This window comes from Pteronotus mesoamericanus, unplaced genomic scaffold, assembly GCF_021234165.1.
Source record: "Pteronotus mesoamericanus isolate MK-2021 breed Mesoamerican mustached bat unplaced genomic scaffold, CSHL_Meso_final contig_25, whole genome shotgun sequence".
Taxonomy (NCBI): domain Eukaryota; kingdom Metazoa; phylum Chordata; class Mammalia; order Chiroptera; family Mormoopidae; genus Pteronotus; species Pteronotus mesoamericanus.
Window position 1 is genome coordinate 2,486,450 of NW_026555105.1, and position 16,919 is coordinate 2,503,368.

Below are 16,919 nucleotides of genomic sequence, written 5' to 3' on the forward strand. Positions count from 1 at the left end.
GTGCTGCTCCGCGTGGGCGGGTGAGAGCGGGAAAGGCAGAGGGCACTTGCGGAGGGGCCGGGCCGGGGGAGGGGCTGAGGCAGGGGGGCGCCGGGAGCAGAGATGCAGTTTCCCCAATCCTGGACGGGGCGCGTGCCCGCGTGGGGCGTGCTCGGCCAGTGTGCGTGGGCTCGAGACTCTAGTCCCGGAGCCTGCGTGGCCTACAGGGTGCGCGATATGTCTGGCTTGTGCAACCGTGGAAAGCTTGCGAGGGCGCCACCTTGCTGATCCCAGAAGGTGCATTTGCCAAAAGCCTGCTCAGGCCCAAATCTGTTAGTTCTAGAATGTTCTAAACAAATGCCTGCTTTAGCCTAAATCCTGCCGAGGCTCAGCCCCTCCTAGGCCTAGGCTGAGTCAACCTGGTCCTGACCCCTATGAGAACCAAAGCCTTCTGAGGCCTTGGTCAGCCCCAAAGCCCGCTAGGGCCAAACCGCACTGTGCACGACCCAGACTGCTTGCTCCTTTCTCAAACAGGCCAAGTCAAAATGGCAGGGACCGAGGTCTTTGACACTCTCGAGCAATTCACCAAAATCAAAGAGCTGGAGTGGGTGCCAGACAAAGCCCAGGAGGAGGAAGAGGGTGGAATACGCAGAGCAAAGGAGCCCCCAGGCCCGGGGCAGGTGGAGGCCGAGCGCATGCTTGGGGCCCTCCTGCCCTGCGTCCCCGAAGGAGAGCAGGAGTTGGTGCTGGCGCCCATGGAGGACAGCGGGAGCCACGTCCTGACCCTGCAGCCGGTGCACCCCACCTTCGAAAACGCTGACCTGCCCGAGGTCGCCTGGCTGATGCCGCAGCCCCAAGACGGGGCACAGCACGTGGGTAGCCCGGCGCCGCCACTGCTGTGGGTCCGAGAGGGCGCCCAGCAGGGCCTGCACCAGTGCGTGGCCTTCAGCATGCAGGATGAGGTGTACTCGCTGCAGGAAATGCAGACGATGCAGTTGCATGTTCTGCAGGACAGCCTGGCCGTGGTCACTGAAGACGGTGTGTGCGCGGAGAGCTTGCCGGAAGGCGCTGGATGGATTAAGGTATGGCTGGTTTTAAAAAAGACAGACCCCTTGCATGGAACTTTCTAAAAAACAATCTTTTTAGGTGGCCCTTTGTGCAGTATTATGTATAGACACGCAGTTTAAAATTAAACACAGTAAAATAATTCCCAGGAAAATCTTGGGGGACCACGTGTTGTTTCTTTCTTCTTAAAGAGCTTAAAAAGTTTCACCAATTAGAATACTATCAGGCATGTTGTGTGTTTTCTCTTAATGGCTTTGTTTTACCACCAAAACTCCTTGAAGCCTAATAACTATGCCTAAGCATTTTGGTTGCCATGGACAATCTTCTGTGCTACTTTAATTTTAACTTTTTCGTTATGTATTCCTCGGTTTCATCAAGACAAAGAGTTGAATCAGATTGTAATTTATGGTGTCGTGTTTGTTTGAATACTTGTGTTTATTTATTAGCTTGGGAAAGGTCAGGAGGAAGACCAGCTGCCTGCTGAAGGAGGCGTCGAGAAAACAGAAAAGCAGTTCTTTCTTGTGGAAACGAGGCCCGGAGAAGAGGGAAGAAACGAAATCATTCTGACAGTTTCAGACTTAAACGTGGAAAAAACAGAAGATCAACCTGCGCCTATTCAGCCACGACAGCGCCCCAAAAGAGCCCGAGCTCCGAAAACGCAACAGGAGACCAAGGGTAGGGAGCTCGTTTTGTGTGAGAGGCTACACAAAACCGGCAGCTGTTTTTCTTCCCAAGAACAAGACAGTCATTGAAGTTTTAAGTGATTGACTTTTAGATGCTTTCAAGATGTCAGGAAATGAGAGAAATTTTAAACTAATGTTCTGTATTGTGCATCAGATCCAAGCGTTTTGCATTTTGCACACAAATGTTTTAAAAGCGTAGGGGAAAAATGCTCCTGCCGAGCACTGTGCACGTACATAAAATGTGGGGCTCTGATCTGCTCCGTCGTTCGCACCCTGGGGTGGGGGGCGGGGGGCAAGAGCAGATGCATCATGGTCCCGAGCAGTGACGTCTGGAAAGCCACAGAGGTGGCTCCCCGGCGAGGACGTTTAGGCGAGGCTAGGAAAGAGGACTCAGAAACCACTGAGAGTGGGGCTCGCCCTTCCGGGCAGCAGGGGGTGGCCTGTGGGCGTGGCTTTGTTATGAGGCCTGCCGGTGCTCCAAGAGGTCAGGCCAGGTTAGGAAGGACCGCGAAGCTGTGTTAGGACTGACATTGAGTCTTGGAAACCCGCTGGATGAATCGGACTGTCAAAATTATTTGTTTAGCTTTTAAAGGATTTTCTTTCTTGTTTAAATTAAGAGCTCACCCTCCAAATCTCCGTTTCTAGCTCATTTTTAAAAAGTCCTATCTGGCAACACTTGGCTGTCGCCTCCCTCCCGCAGCAGGTGGAGGTGGCTCAGTTTGGGAAGTCGCGTGGGCACACTGTCCATGGGCAAAGTCATCCGTTTAGGGGCGTTGCCTCTGGCTGCAGTAGGTATTTGCCTCCCCTCGCTATATAGTAGTTTCTCATATATTTAAAACAAGACATGGCACCCCACCCCAAATTCCCAATTCCCAGCTCACTTTCAGGTTTTTAATGCATAGACAAGTCTGTGCAACCATTACCACTGTCTAATTGCAGCATATTTTCGTGCCCCCCAAAATGGAACTGGAGCGCCTAAAGAAAGATTTTCACAGGGGTATCAACTCCGTGTCTCCTTCCCGCAGGAGACACCCCAACCTTCCACTGCGACCTCTGCCTGTTCACAGCGCCCCGAATTTCCAGTCTGAATCGACATGTGAAGACTCACACCAATGAGAGGCCCCACACATGTCACCTCTGCCTGAAAGGCTTCCGCACGGTCACCCTCCTGCGGAACCACATCAACACCCACACCGGTGAGCCCGCCGAGGGGGGCGCCGCCCTTGCAGGACGCGTGTAAGGCTTTGAGACTTCAAACGCGACGGTTCCTCCGTGAAACTAGTGCGCTGTTGTAGACTTTAAGTTTCACCTTGTTTTCTTCCGTTTCCGTTCACAACAGCATCGAACGTGCCAAAGCATTTTCTTGGCTCCGTGTGGGGTATTTATGGTTTTCAGAACCTCTTCTTCATTTTTAAAGCCTTGGGAGGCTGCGTGTGGTTTAGAAATTAGACATTCCTAGGGAAACGTGTGGCGAAATCTTGTTTGAAACTCTGTGGTTTTGCAGGAACCAGGCCCTACAAGTGCGGTGACTGTGACATGGCGTTTGTCACCAGCGGAGAGCTTGTCCGACACAGACGTTACAAACACACTCACGAGAAGCCGTTTAAGTGTTCCATATGCAAATACGCTAGCGTGGAAGTAAGTTCACTCTCCTGAAAGCTTTGTGGCATCTTACTAGGAAGCTGCTGGAAAAATCATGTTGCATTCAACTAACAGGAGAACCTCTTACAAAATAGGTTTTATTAAAGATATTACTCATACAAAATCTATGCAGGAAATAATACTCATTCAGTTTTCTAAATTGAAAATAGAAAATTGGATTTCTTTTGGCTTTGATTACCAGTTAGCGAAAGCAATATATAAAAGTGTGCAAATTACAAGTAAAACTGCGTGGGGGACTTGGGAAATCGAAGTGCTACCTCGCATTTGAGGTGGCACTCAGGTCCACAGGCTCAAAAGGGATTAGCTCCAACAGAGACCCCGGTCCCGTCTGAAGGCGTGCTGAAATTTTGGCGCTCACTTCCGTGGCGCTCGGTCAGATACAAGCCCACTTGCTTGGAGATTTGAACATACCGTTTCCCCTGTTATTACGGGGGATCCGGGATTTTAGACTTGAGCGATGTGCCCTGGCTATGCCGTTAGATCGTTGTACTTACACCCCTGGCAAGTTCAGCAGCTCTGAATGAAACAGCAGGACAGAACATCGCGATCGCCTTCCCTGTCGGTTTCCTTAAACAATTAATGCTTAAGGGCTCCCCCTCTGTGTCAGGACGCTGTGGGGCCTGGGTCTGAGCGGGGTGCGGGGCGGGGGGCGCGGGTTCGGGCCGGGGGGATAACAGGCTGGGGAAGGGAACTGAGCTCAAGGGCAAGACTAGCGCTGAAACACTGGGTGATGCAACTGCGTTTCATAAATGAGGAAATTTCACCGGCAGGGTCAGGATTTGATTCCAAGAGGTTTTTTTCTGCTATTACTATTTTTAAAAGTTCTTTCTCATCGGAGTTAAAGGTTATGACTCTAGTTTGCACACCCAAAATGAAAGTTTCAAGGGGCAAAGCCCTCCGAGACGCCCGAGCCTGGGGCGGACTTCTGGTTGGTGTCCTGTCGGTTCTGCGCACAACCACCCAGGTCCACTGAGACCCTCCTCTGGGGTCAGCGGTCCACGCCAACCTGTGGGCCGGGCAGCCTAGGCATTTTTGGGGTTTCCAAGTCTTGCCCTGCGGTCTGCTTTAAGCGGGGTGGCCTGAGCTCCCCCACAGACACAGCGGGAGTGCGTCGGGGTGCATGGTGTATCACAGCAGCCTGGAAAGCGTGGGGCTCCCCTCCTCCCCTCGCCCTCCCTCACCAGGGAAGGTTGACACACGGCAGCCACCTTTGATCGTTCACAGCACTCATCCACTCTTTCACGCTCTAATGTTTTTTAATTCTTTTTTAAAATTTTACTTATTTATTTTTGGAGAGAGGGGAAGGGAGGGAGAAAGAGAAACATCGATGTGAGAGAAACTTTGGTTGGTTGCCTCTCCCACGTACCTCAACCAGGGACCTGGCCTGCAACCTAGGCATGTGCCCTGACAGGGAATCGAACCCACAACCCTTAGCTTTGCAGACCGATGCTCAACCAACTGAGCCATGCCAGTCGGGGCTAAAATTCTTTTCGTTTCACTTTCTAATATACTTAGAGACATCCACTTTTCATCTAAAAGTCTGAATCTTTTGGTTTGGATCTAAGTCCTTTGTTCTTGAATGTTCTTCGTGCTTACGTGTGCTTGTCACGTGTGGGGGAGTCAGACCGAGTGTAGTCTTCCCCAGGGCACAGGCAGGGTGATGCGGACTCTCTAACATGTCACCCCTGCCCCTGTTCTGCCAAAGGTGAACAAGGCCCTTGGAAACCACGAGCACGTGGAACCGAGAAGGACCTCAGACACAGGTGTGTCTGCCCAGCAGAGAGCCGATGTGCTAAGAGTCTCATTTTATTTCTGCAAACAAAAGCATTCCGGCCTCTGCACTTGCGTGGCGAGGGCTAAACTTCGCAGCACTAGTGTCAGGGGACGTAGACGTGAAAATAAAATCCCGTGTGGCACTGAGCGGCGAGACTGCCCTTTTCCCTGGGTACCGTGAACTCGAATCTCAGAGTTTCTGGAAACTACTGATTATTCCAAAGGATCTTAAACAACGACATCAAATGAAGAAAAAAAAATCATTCACCCCAGAAAATAAAAAGTAATGACTTTGTCGAGTGTTTCAGGGTGCAAAATATGTCCTGAGGTTAAAATGTCAGCGTCTCTTTATAATGCTCCTGGGTTGGATCTACCCATTTCCGTTTCCTTTTGCAACAAATCCCTTCCATTTGTCGATTAGGCGAGCAAGCTGAAGCGCCACATCCGGTCGCACACGGGGGAGCGTCCCTACCAGTGCCAGCTCTGCAGCTACGCCAGCAAGGACACCCACAAGCTGAAGCGACACATGAGGACGCACTCAGGTGAGAGGGCCTTGCGGCAGGACCACGCCTGCGAAGCACTGGCTCGTTCTCAGGCGCCAGTTTATAAACTTTCCTCTCTGGGCGCAGAGCTGCCGTGCCAGGGGCAGAGTGAGCGCCTCCGCGCTTGTGTGGCGTGGGGGTTCTGCTCTGCGCCTGTGGGTGCGTTTAGCGTCAAGGGAGCCCACGTACGCTCTGTGCTGTTGCCTCACCAGCAGCGACCAAGGAAGACGCCATCATGGGTGGGCCTCCGTAGGTTGTTCAGGCTTCAGAAGTCGACTCCTTCACGCCCCCTTGGACTGAAGGCGACATAGAGCAGAGGGCGCTGGTTCCGCCGCGCTTACGTTCCATTCTGCTGTAGACAGAGGGTGTTTGCGTGTGCTCCCCGGTCCTTAGCTGCCTGGGCTCCACTTAGGAATTTATGCCCGTTGTGGGGTGAACGCAGGAGGAAGGTGTGGGAGAAGGAGCCCAGAGAACAAAAGACAAGCTTTCAGCTTCAGGTGTCCTTTGGGGGGGACCGGGGCCTGCGGGGGGAGGCCGCTCTGCAGAGGCCACCTTTGTCGCTGTCTCACAGGGGAGAAGCCCTACGAATGCCACCTCTGCCACGCGCGCTTCACCCAGAGGGGCACCATGAAAATACACATTGAGCAGAAGCACAGCGACAACGTCCCCAAGTACCAGTGCCCCCATTGTGCCGCCAGCATTTCCAGGAAGAGCGACCTGCGTGAGTGTCTGGGCGGACACACTCCCTTCTGCAGGGACACCTGTGGAGCCCTGGGCCTTCAGGAACCAGCCTGGATTTGTTTCATTTTTTAGAGGTCCTGTGGTGCCATCTGGTGGCGGACTTGCATCAGTGCGGTTTCATAGCATGTTGGTTGTCCCTGTGTGTTGGTGGCATCTAGTGGGCAGGGGCCAGGGGTGCAAGGCACAGCACGGTCCACCCGGGAAGGGCGCGGCCAGCCCCACCTGCTCCCAGTGCTGAGAGTGAGAAGCCTGGGTGATAGGCAGGGGTAGATTGGCCTCACAGAAAACAATACCTCCCCACCCCACACACACAGTAACGGACGTTCCGTCCCGGTTTTAGGCGTCCATTTGCGCAACCTGCATAGTTACACGGCCGCAGAGATGGGGTGCCGCTACTGCCCCGCCGTCTTCCACGACCGCTACAGCCTCCTCCAGCACCAGAAGGCTCACAAACACGAGAAGAGGTTCAAGTGCAAGAACTGCAGCTACACCTGCAAGCAGGTAGCGCGTTTCACTCCAGTCCGTCTGGGGAGGCCGTGGGAGGCCCGGGAAGAGGAAGAATGGAGGCTGGAGGGGGGTTTCTACCACTTTGGAAATGTTGGGGAAAAGTCATGCTTAAACAAACAAACAAACAAACAAAAACGACTATTACACCCTGGCTGCTCGGGCGTCTTCCTGCAAAGTGAAAAGTCAACGGTTCGATTCCTGGTCGGGGCGCAGGGCTGTGTAGCAGGTGGGTCCCCGGCCGGGGAGTGTACAAGAGGCAACCAATGATTCTCGCTCACATCGATGTTTCTCTCCCTCTCTTTCTCCCTCCCTTCTCCTCTCTCTAAAAATAAGTAAGTAAAATCTTCATTAGGAAAGACTAGTAAGAGTAACCAGAAGGCAACCACAAGCCAATAAATTCAAACAACAGTTCTTGAAGTATGGCTCACAGACCCCTAGAAGTCCTTACAGCCAGTCAGTGCCGTACAATCGGAATTATTATTGGTAATTAATGAATTAAGGCCAACCCCCTATCTGCCCCCTGCTGGCCGTGGCCCCGATGGCGCATTAGCTGTGGAGGGGCCTTACTGCCAAGCAGAGCCGTGACCTGTCACGGCTGTGCTCGCCTCGTTCGTGCACTGGCAACAAAAACAAAGGGCAGTTGTACTCAATCATGTCCTCGGAAAAGCAGCAAGCGTTACTAACATTACTCACTGTTGGCCCCGAGTACTCATCGCCTGCGTGGTCTGTGATGAGCTGGGAAGTTGGAAGGAAGCATCTCCGTCTTCCGGGGCAGGACAGTGTCCGGTGACGTCGCCTGTGGGGCTGCTGGAGTTGCGAGCTCAACTAGCCATTGGGTTTTTTTGTTTTTTGTTTTTTTGTTTTTTTTCCTGTAAACCACTATTTTGCCTTGAAAGGACAAGCGACAAACTCTGTTCTTTCAGTTCCTGGATATTCAGCCACACCCCGGGCCTTCTCCCTGAAGGTCCATGAACGGGGCACCGCACGTCACAGGCAGCGTGGGCGGCCAAGGCCGATGTCCCCATGCAAGAGGAAATTAGAATTAGAATTTTGGAAAACTTGCATCCAATGGTGGGAGTGACTTTAAGAAAGTGATTTTTTTATGCGGCCTAATGAAACACGTCAGCCTTCAGAAGCTCTCCATAACTCAAGCTGATATTTTCCAAACGACGCATCCATTATTTTACCGAATCAGGCGTGGGCAAAGGGTCTAATCAAAGTATGAGATCAATCAACAGATTTTAATGTCACAGAGTATAAAAAGTTCATTGGGGTGGTTTCAGATTCCACAATGTAGCCAATTTGTAAGAAAATTGTCACTTGTTGGGTTTTGGTGTAATAGCGGAAAAGAATGTCTTTGATTATTTGAAAAGCTATTAAGATTCTGCTCCCTTTTGCAACTGCGTGTCTGGGAGAGCAGGTTTCCCGCCTCTGTCTCAGCCACAGCTACACGCCTCGGTGCACTGGGGGCAGGAGCCCAGAGACCAGGGCCATCTCCATCGAATAAGGTGGCCAGACATAGAAACAAAAATAAGGAATGTCCAGCTAAACAACAAGTATTTGGGGATAAAAGCACGTCCCAAATAGTGCGGCCTATAAAATAACGGCAACTTTATCTGTTAGGCCAGATATTAATTTTTTTGTTTTTGAAAAATAATAGATAATACATGTGTTATATCAATGTATTAATATATGGTTCGTTTACTGCTGTTTTTAAAGAATCAATTTTTTCATATCTTTCTCAGTTTTGATTTCTAATACAGGCAGTACTAGTAGATATCACTTCATAAACAAAAGCTGCTTAGAGTGTGAATAATTTTTACGACTAAAAGGGAGTCTAAGACCAAAAGTGCGAGACCTGAACAGCTGCCCTGAACCGCGTGCCGCTCGGATAATTTGCCTGGTGACCAAAGGTGCAAGTCAGTTACCGGGTTTCCCAGTGTGGGCTGTAAACGGTAAAGGCTTCAAATAAGGAAAAGGGAGTGTGTGTCTAGTAGGCTTGGAGCAGGGGGCCTTCGGAGCCCTGGCTCGGGTTTGTTCCAAGGACCCAGAACTTCCTGAAGGCGGGCGAGACTTGGAGAGGAGGAGGGGACCCCAGGGCAGGTAAAGTCTCGGGTGTTCGGTGGGCAGAGAGCACGCAGGGGGCCTTGAGGCTGGGGCACTGCTGGGCGCTCCACGTGCTTTGGTGCCAGAGACCCCGGCTCTCAGCAGAGACACCAGGCGATGCCCTCCTGGAGAGACAAGGAGAGACCCAGAGAAAGCCTCTCTGTTAGGTTACGAGCAGTAGCCTGAGCATGTTTGTGTGTCTCATCTGAATAATCATAGCATGTTAAATAAAACAAAATATGTGTTTTTGCTTGGCTTTATATGTATTTTTGTCCTGATTCCCCAAATTATTTACTCACATAAATCCTAGTTAAAATTTCTGATGATTTCTTTGCTGTGAACAATGATTTTCACCATGAGGCTTTTACCTCGACGTTACGATTTGTTGTAATTCTCTGAGGAAGTGGAGGGAACATGTATGCTTCGTGTACTTCTACCCCCAAGGCCCGCTGAACGGAAACTCTAACATTAGATTTTTGAGTCTGCAGGTTCCAGCTGCCCTTTGTAAACGCAGGTCACTGAGAACATTAATAATTATAGACGTGGGGTTGCAAATACGTGAGCACTTTGGCAGGAGAGCGATGATCATCTCCCTGCCCCCTGCCCGTATGTTCCTGTCCACCCCCCCCCCGCCCGGGCCTGGGGGACCCGCTGGGAGCTAGTCGTGAGAACTTTTATGATCGGACGGCAGGGTCCGCCTGTGACTGGGTTCTGTAGACCGCCGGGCTGTGCTCCCGCCCTAACCGTGCTGTGTTCAGACAATGTCTTCGCTGTGGTTTTTCTTCCTAGTGCAGTCATCTTTGGGGAAGGGAATGCGAGCAATAATGCCTGATACCAAAAAGTCCCTGTAAAGAGCTGAGCGGTCTGTCTTCTCGCCTCCCTCCCAGGAGCGCTACATGACAGCTCACGTCCGAACCCACACTGGGGAGAAACCGTTCACCTGCATCTCCTGCAACCAGCGCTTCCAACAGAAGCAGCTTCTGACTGTCCACGTCAAGAAATGCCATGACGCAGAGTACCTCCCGCCTGTGCACAAGTGCTCCACCTGCGGCAAAGGCTTTTCCCGCTGGGTGAGCTTCCCCCAGTCGCTGCTGGTCCCCCCTAAGACCCCTCTGTGTCCCCGGCAGGTCCCACTCGGGGGGTTCCACGCTATTGTAGGAACTTGCCAGGCCTTCGGAAAGTGGTTATCCGTCACAAAACTCGAAAATCTTATGAATGTGTGGTCTCCCCTTCTGTGGAAAAAAAAAAAAAAAGTCCCTGAAAACAAACCTTTGCACAAAGCTTTAGAGAGTTCTCAGCCACCACGCCCCACCCCTGCCCGCCAAATCTACAGAGAATCTCTGGTTTTAGTACGCTGTTTAAAAATTGTTCCTGTGAATTAGATTTAGGCTACTTCACAGCGAGAGGGCAATTTTCAAAATGGTTCATAGATATTCTCAGTCGAGGGCTGTTGGGACTGTGCTAAGAAAAACAGTCACCCTTCAATTTTATTCTTTTTAGGTGTTGTGTTAGTTTTCCATGCTGCCTACCAAGGGACCTCAAAGCTGAGTGGCTTAAAACACCGAACATTTATTATCTCCCAGTGTCTGTGGGTCATGCTTGGCTGGGTGGGTCTGGTTCGAATCTGTGGACACTTGAAACCACCACGCTCTTGCCCTGGCCGGGTAGCCCAGTGGGCTGAGGTGTTGCCCGCCATACACCAAGGCTGCAGTTTGCGCTCGTCCGGGTGCGTATAGGAAACCACCCGTGAACGCGTCAGTTGGTGGAACAACAAATCGCTGCTTCTCACTCTAAAATCAATCAAGTAAAAAAAAAAAAACCCACAGCTGATTAGTGGGATCCTTAGACAATGGATGCTCCCGTCTAACTTTGTAAAAGTTTTGAATTATCTGAAGCTGATTGTTTTTATGGGGGGAAACTATTTTTTTCCTCCCCTAAGTCAGGGTAGTTGCGTGTCTCAGGGGGCAGCCTAGCAGGACAGTTCTGGAGTGTCCGCATAAATCGTTCAGAATGCGTCAGATAGGAGCAGGCGCAGCAGCTTTCACACCAAGTTAAAGCCGTGCAGAGCTGCCCTCTGGCGCGAGACACGGGAGAGCAGAGGAGAGGGGGAAGCGGCCTCGCAGCGTCCTCGGGATGTAACATCAGAGGTTTCAAAGACTTTTCTTTCATTTAAGAAGGCATATTCGGATTTGCATCTGGAATATATACAGAACTCTTATACCTCAATAATAATTTTTAAAAAAAACACCAAATACCTAATTAAAAAGAGGAAAATGATCTAAAAAGGCACTTCTCCAAAGAAGATATATGAATGGCCAATGAGCTCATGAGAGTTGCTTGGCGTCATCAGTTACTAGGGACGTGCAGATCCAAATCCCAGTAAAGATCGCCCTAGAACTCGCCATTGTGGGAGCTGCCATGAAAGAAGACAGCGTGGAAAAGGTAGGATGGCAGGCGCCCTCGGATGTCGCTGGTGGGATTTTAAAGGCCAGAGCCGCCTCAGAAGATAGGCGGGCAGTTTCTCAAACAGTTACACATAAAGTTGCCACGTGATCTAGCCGTTTGTTTTTCTTTTTTTCAAGTGCCAAAGACGCAATAAACGTTTATGGGCAGACGCTTAAGATAAAACAACGTACCTGCCACGTTAACATGATGTCCATTACATTCCTATTCTGTCGATAATGATGAACTGTTGGGTGTTGGCCCTAGTCCCTTGGCACCCAGTTTACAGGCTCCCAGAGTTTCTTTTTTTATTAGTATTCCTTTTTTTAATTTAAGACAATGTTTTTCAACTACAGTTTACATTCATTTTAGTTCGTGTAAGTTTCAGGTGGGCAGCGTAGCGGTAAGACAGTCACATACTTTACAAAGTGTCCCCCTGATATTTCCCGTCCCCACCTGGCACCATATGTAGTTACTACAGTATTAGCAACGGTATTCCTTATGCTGTACTTTACATCCCCCTGGACCCAGAAATTCTTACACCCAAAAGAACTGAAACGGCAAAAGCTTGTACACAAATATTCATAGCAGCATTGTTTATAGCAGCCAAAAAGTGAGCAGACCCATAGAACAGAAGAGAGAGCCCAGAAATAGCCCAGAAATAGATAGTCACCTGATCTTTGACAGAAGAGCAAAGGGTACACCGTGGAGCAATGGCAGCCTTGTCGTCGATGGGTGCGGGAATAACTGGACACCTACACGCAAAAAAATATACTCCACACATAGACCTTATGCCCTTCAAACACATTAACTCAAAATGGACCACAGAACTAAACATCAAACACAAAACTGTAAAATTTCTAGAAGGCAACGTAAGAAACATTACATGACCTTGGGTGTAGTGATAACTTTTTAGCTACAACACCAGGGCACAACCTATGAATGAAAGAATTGATAAGCTGGGCTTCATTAAAATCAGAAGCTTCTGTCCTGTGACAGACAGTGTCACCCCAGAGAACGAGAAGACACAGAGATAATACATGCAAAAGTCACATCCAATGAAGGACTGTCATCTAAAATGTACCAAGAACTTTTGAAGCTCCACAATCAGGAGACACAACCTGATTTAAAAAGAGACCAAAGATTTTAACAGACCCCCCCACCAAAGAAGATACACAGACCACACCCGGCTTGTGAAAAGAGGCTGACCTCACGTGTCTTCAGGGAAACGAAAAGCAGAGCAAGGAGACCCCACTACACACCGTTCAGAATGGCCAAAATCGGGAACGCTGACGACACCGAACGCCGGCGAGCGTGGGGAGCGACTGGAACCCGCTGCTGGTACGCGTGCAACGTGGTGCAGATGCTCGGCGAGGCCCTGGCAGTTTCTTACAAAACTACATCAACTCTTACCGTTTGATCCAGCAGCCATCCTCCCTGGTGTTTACCCAAAGGAGCTGAAAGCTTCCGTCCACAGGAAAACCTACACATGAACATTTACGCCAGTTCCACTCCTAATTGCCAAAACCTGCAAGCCACCAAAATGGCCTCCGGCAGGGGATGGGTGAATAAACTGGTCCATCCGGACAATGGAATATTATTCGGCACCAAAAAGAAATGAGCAGTCAAGCCGTGAAGAGGCATGGAGCAATCTTAAATGCACGTTGCTGAGTGAGGGAAGCCAGCCTGAAAAGCTAGATGCTATATGATGCCAACGATGTGACCTCCTGGAAAAGGCAAAGCTATGGAGACAATAAAAGAGCAGAGGTTGCCGGGGCGTGGGGGACAGGCAGGATGAACAGGTGGAGCACAGAGGATTTTTAGGGGAGTGACCCTGCTTTGTGCGACACTGTCATTGTGGACACACATTATCACATACCCATGCAGACCCAGGATGCACACCACCGGGAGTGAACGTTAAGGTGGACTGCAGACTTGGCGTGACGATGTGTCACGTAGGCTCATCGGTTATGGCAAATGCAGGGGATGATGCCAGTGGGGGAGGGTGTGCAGATGTGGGGTGGGGCATGTGAGAAATCGCCACCTCCCTCTCAGTTTTGCTACAAACCTGAAACAGCTCTAAAAATGAAAGTCTTTAAAAATAAAAGCGCATCTGAAAACTTGAATCCAATTTAATTTTTTTTTAAGTAAAATATCACAGACTTCCTCCTTTAACACGCAGTAGTCCTGGTGTACGTCGTACCAGACCCCCTCCCTCCCGGTAAGGACCCTGCCCCGGATCGGGAATGGGTGGGCCGGGCCGGGGAGTGGGGGGGCGGGGGGCGTCCTCCGCGCCCGAGAAGCATTTCTCTAACACAAACGTTTGTACTCTTCCTTCCCTCTCAGTCCCAGATGTTCTGTAGGTTCGCTCCGCTTGCTTTTTAGAGGCTGGGTGTGTTTTTGTTTGATTTGTTTGTTCTTGCAAAACTGACATCAGACATTCTTAACCATGAACTTGATGAAGCTGTAGGGAGAGTATGGGTGTGTAAATATGTTTGCACGTCTCTGGGGAAGGAGCCGCTGCTCTTACGTCCTCAAAGGAATCCTTGACCCAGGAGACTCCTTTTGCCCATCATCACGTAAACCGGGGGTTGGCAGCCTTACTCTGCAGGGGGCCAGACAGTGAAATATTTTCAGCTCCTCAAACCAGACAGGCCGTTTCTGTCCCGACTGCTTGCGTCTGAGGTTGTAGCTCAAACACAGCCGTAGATGGACAGGTCGTCGATAAAGGAGCGTGGCTTGTTCAGAACACTTGCTTTATAGACGGCGTGGGCGGGCTGGACTTGACCCTCGGCCCCAGCGTGCCAACCCCTATGCACAAGCATCAGATGGAGTTTTGGGAACCCACCACATCCCGCCTTGTATGCAAATCCTCCTCCACCCTAAGCCCGCAAGGTCCCATACGGAAGTCAAAATGGAAACTGGGGGAGATGTTTTACAGAATCAGCAAATTTAATGACATGGCGCTAGTATCTTAGGTTAGCACGTGGACTTTTCAAGTAGGGAAAATTTCCTAACGTATTTCAAATCCTAAGTGTCCGTATATAAGAAGATATCGCTGGCGGGCTTGACTGGGAAACCGGAGGCTTCCCACTTCCATCTGCATGTTGTGCGTGGTTGTCGTAACTCCATGGCAGGCCAGGGCAGACGCTGGCGGGGCAGCTGCTTCTCTGGGGTATTCTACTGATTTTCATAAAACTGACCAATATATTGAATTTCTGTTTTCATATCAAACCTCGTTTTGGAGAGTGGAGCCATTCTGGAAAGGTAATTCTTGCCTTCTCGTCGACTTCCATTAGAAAGAAACACCTAAAATAAGCTAGCTTGCTTCCAGACATAACGCAACAGAAGGGTCACCTTTAGAAAGCCGCCCTTTCTTGTGCGAGATTGTACGCGGCACCTGTTTCCCGCAGCGCATCTTGGGCCGTGCGCTGCAAGGTGCCGTTGCTCCGGCGATGCCGACTCTCACTGTGTGCGCTGTGTCATTTCTCCCACAGACCAACATGCGGAGACACTCCGAGAAGTGTCAGGCAGGACAGGAAAAAGCGGCCCCCTCAGGAGCAGGGAGAAGAGTGAGAACGTGCAAGGCGGCCACCCCAAAAGAGGCGGAGAAGGGAGACGGTAACTCCTCTGAAATGCGTCGGGCCGCCGGGGCTTTCCCATGGTGGATTTCCCCGGGTGCCAAGCGCCCTGCCCAGGGAGCGCACCCAGAAACCCCGCCCCCAGCCCCTGAAGGGCGCCCTGTCCCCGGCCTGGCTCTGTAGCGGCTTCCTGCCCCTTTGGGCAGGACTCAAACTTCACTTGGCCCCGCGTGGTCATGGGTGACGCGGGCCTGGCTACCTACCCCCTGGGGAGCCCCGGGGCTGGACCCCCACCACGTGGGTTCCTGGGGGGACATTTTAGTGAGGCCGAATAACACATGCACATGCCCACTGCTCTCCTGCCCCTAACGCCCCCCTCGGCCGAGCTGGTGGATGGCGGGGTGCAGTGTGCGTGGCCTGGGCATGCTGTGGCAAACCACCACCACGAACCGGGGGCCTTGGAGCGAGGGCACGCGTTCCCTCCCAGTCTGGGGGCCGCACGTCCTAAATCAAGAGGTGAGCAGGACCGCCCCCCGCCCCCGGAGGCGCCCGGGGAGGCGCCTCCCCGCCTCTCCCAGCTCCTGGTGGCCCCAGGCGGTCCTCGGCATGTGGCCCCATCGCCCCAGTCTCTGTCTCCGTCTTCACCTGGCCTCTCCTCTGTGTCTTTACCGTCTCTGTCGCTTACAAAGACACTTGTCATCAGATTTAGGGTCTGCCTCGAAAATTCAGATGATCTCATCCTGAGACCCTTCATTATATCTTCAAATGCCCTTATCTGAAATAAGGTCACACTCACAGGTTCAGGGCTTTAGGATGTGGACACGTCTTTTCTGAGGGGCAACCATTCACCCCATCACAGGCACAGTCGTTCCTTGGGGACGACACACCAGGTGAAATCCAACTCTGAGCCCGAAACCAGGGCGCCTGGACCCCGAGCTCCAAGCGGGACACACCTGAAGGCGTCTATATAAATGCGTGGCGTCCCGGCATATGAGGCACCTAATGGGCCCTCTTGACACCTCGTGCCGTGTACTTTTTAAGTCCCGCAGCAGAGGCTGAGCCAGCCCCGGGTATCTTAGAGCTGAGGCCGCTAAACCCCGACAGAGCGCAGAGCCGAGGTCGGAATACGTGTCCCCTCCCCTCTGTGGAAACCTGTCTTCTCACACGTGCGCTGCTGGGTCAGAATCAAGCGTTTGTCTCTGAAATCTATTTGCGCTGATTTCTTGGCCTTATTTTAAACTTGCCAACCCTGTGCCTTTTTTCCCCCAAGAAACTGCTGCCAGAGGAGCCTCCATGGTGATGGGAGACCAGTGCCCGGGAGAGATGGTGGCTCCTGCCGCCTACGGAGAGGCCGCCACTGCCGGCAGTGGGGACCTGGGTGAAGCCATGACCTGCGAGATGATCCTCAACCTGCTGTCGGAGTGAGGGGTCAGAGTCACGCCCCGCGCAGCCTTCTCAGCAAGTTAGAACGTTCAGTGCCTTTGAAACAGTGAAGTTCGTGACCCTGGAGGGTCACAGGTTTTCCAAAGCTTGAGGGAGCGCCTAGAATTGTCCAAAGCTTGAGGGAGCGCCTAGAATTGTCCGCCTGCTTTTGACTGGGTATTTCCCACAGAGAGACAGACAGACAGAGAGAGAGAGAGAGACACACACACACACACACACACACACACACACACACACACCCCCCCTCCCCACCCCACCCCCACCACCGCATATATTTTGTGAAAGGCCCACATCTTGAATCGGGGGACAGGACCTCAAACCCATGAATTTGTTCACAAGATATTGGCAAAAGCGGCCCAGGTGGAAGAAACAATGATTTTTGGATAAAATGTATT

General features: G+C 51.4%; 1 protein-coding gene across 1 annotated transcript; it reads left to right on the forward strand.

Moving 5' to 3' along the window:
- The first annotated feature begins 524 nt into the window (after positions 1-524).
- On the forward strand, positions 525-16,547 carry CTCFL (CCCTC-binding factor like). Its single transcript, XM_054573541.1, has 10 exons — positions 525-1,061; positions 1,506-1,719; positions 2,753-2,923; positions 3,232-3,365; positions 5,584-5,704; positions 6,276-6,425; positions 6,786-6,946; positions 9,946-10,128; positions 14,998-15,121; positions 16,352-16,547. The coding sequence occupies exons 1-10, from the start codon at positions 525-527 to the stop codon at positions 16,504-16,506; spliced, it is 1,950 nt and encodes a 649-aa protein (XP_054429516.1). The 3' UTR covers positions 16,507-16,547.
- Positions 16,548-16,919: the final 372 nt, after the last annotated feature.

Coding starts and splice junctions, on each gene's coding strand:
- CTCFL (XM_054573541.1), top strand. CDS start 525: ATGGCAGGGACCGAGGTCTTTGACACTCTCGAGCAATTCACCAAAATC. Junction 6,947..9,945: donor GCAGCTACACCTGCAAGCAG/GTAGCGCGTTTC, acceptor CCTCCCTCCCAG/GAGCGCTACATGACAGCTCA. Junction 10,129..14,997: donor GCAAAGGCTTTTCCCGCTGG/GTGAGCTTCCCC, acceptor TTTCTCCCACAG/ACCAACATGCGGAGACACTC.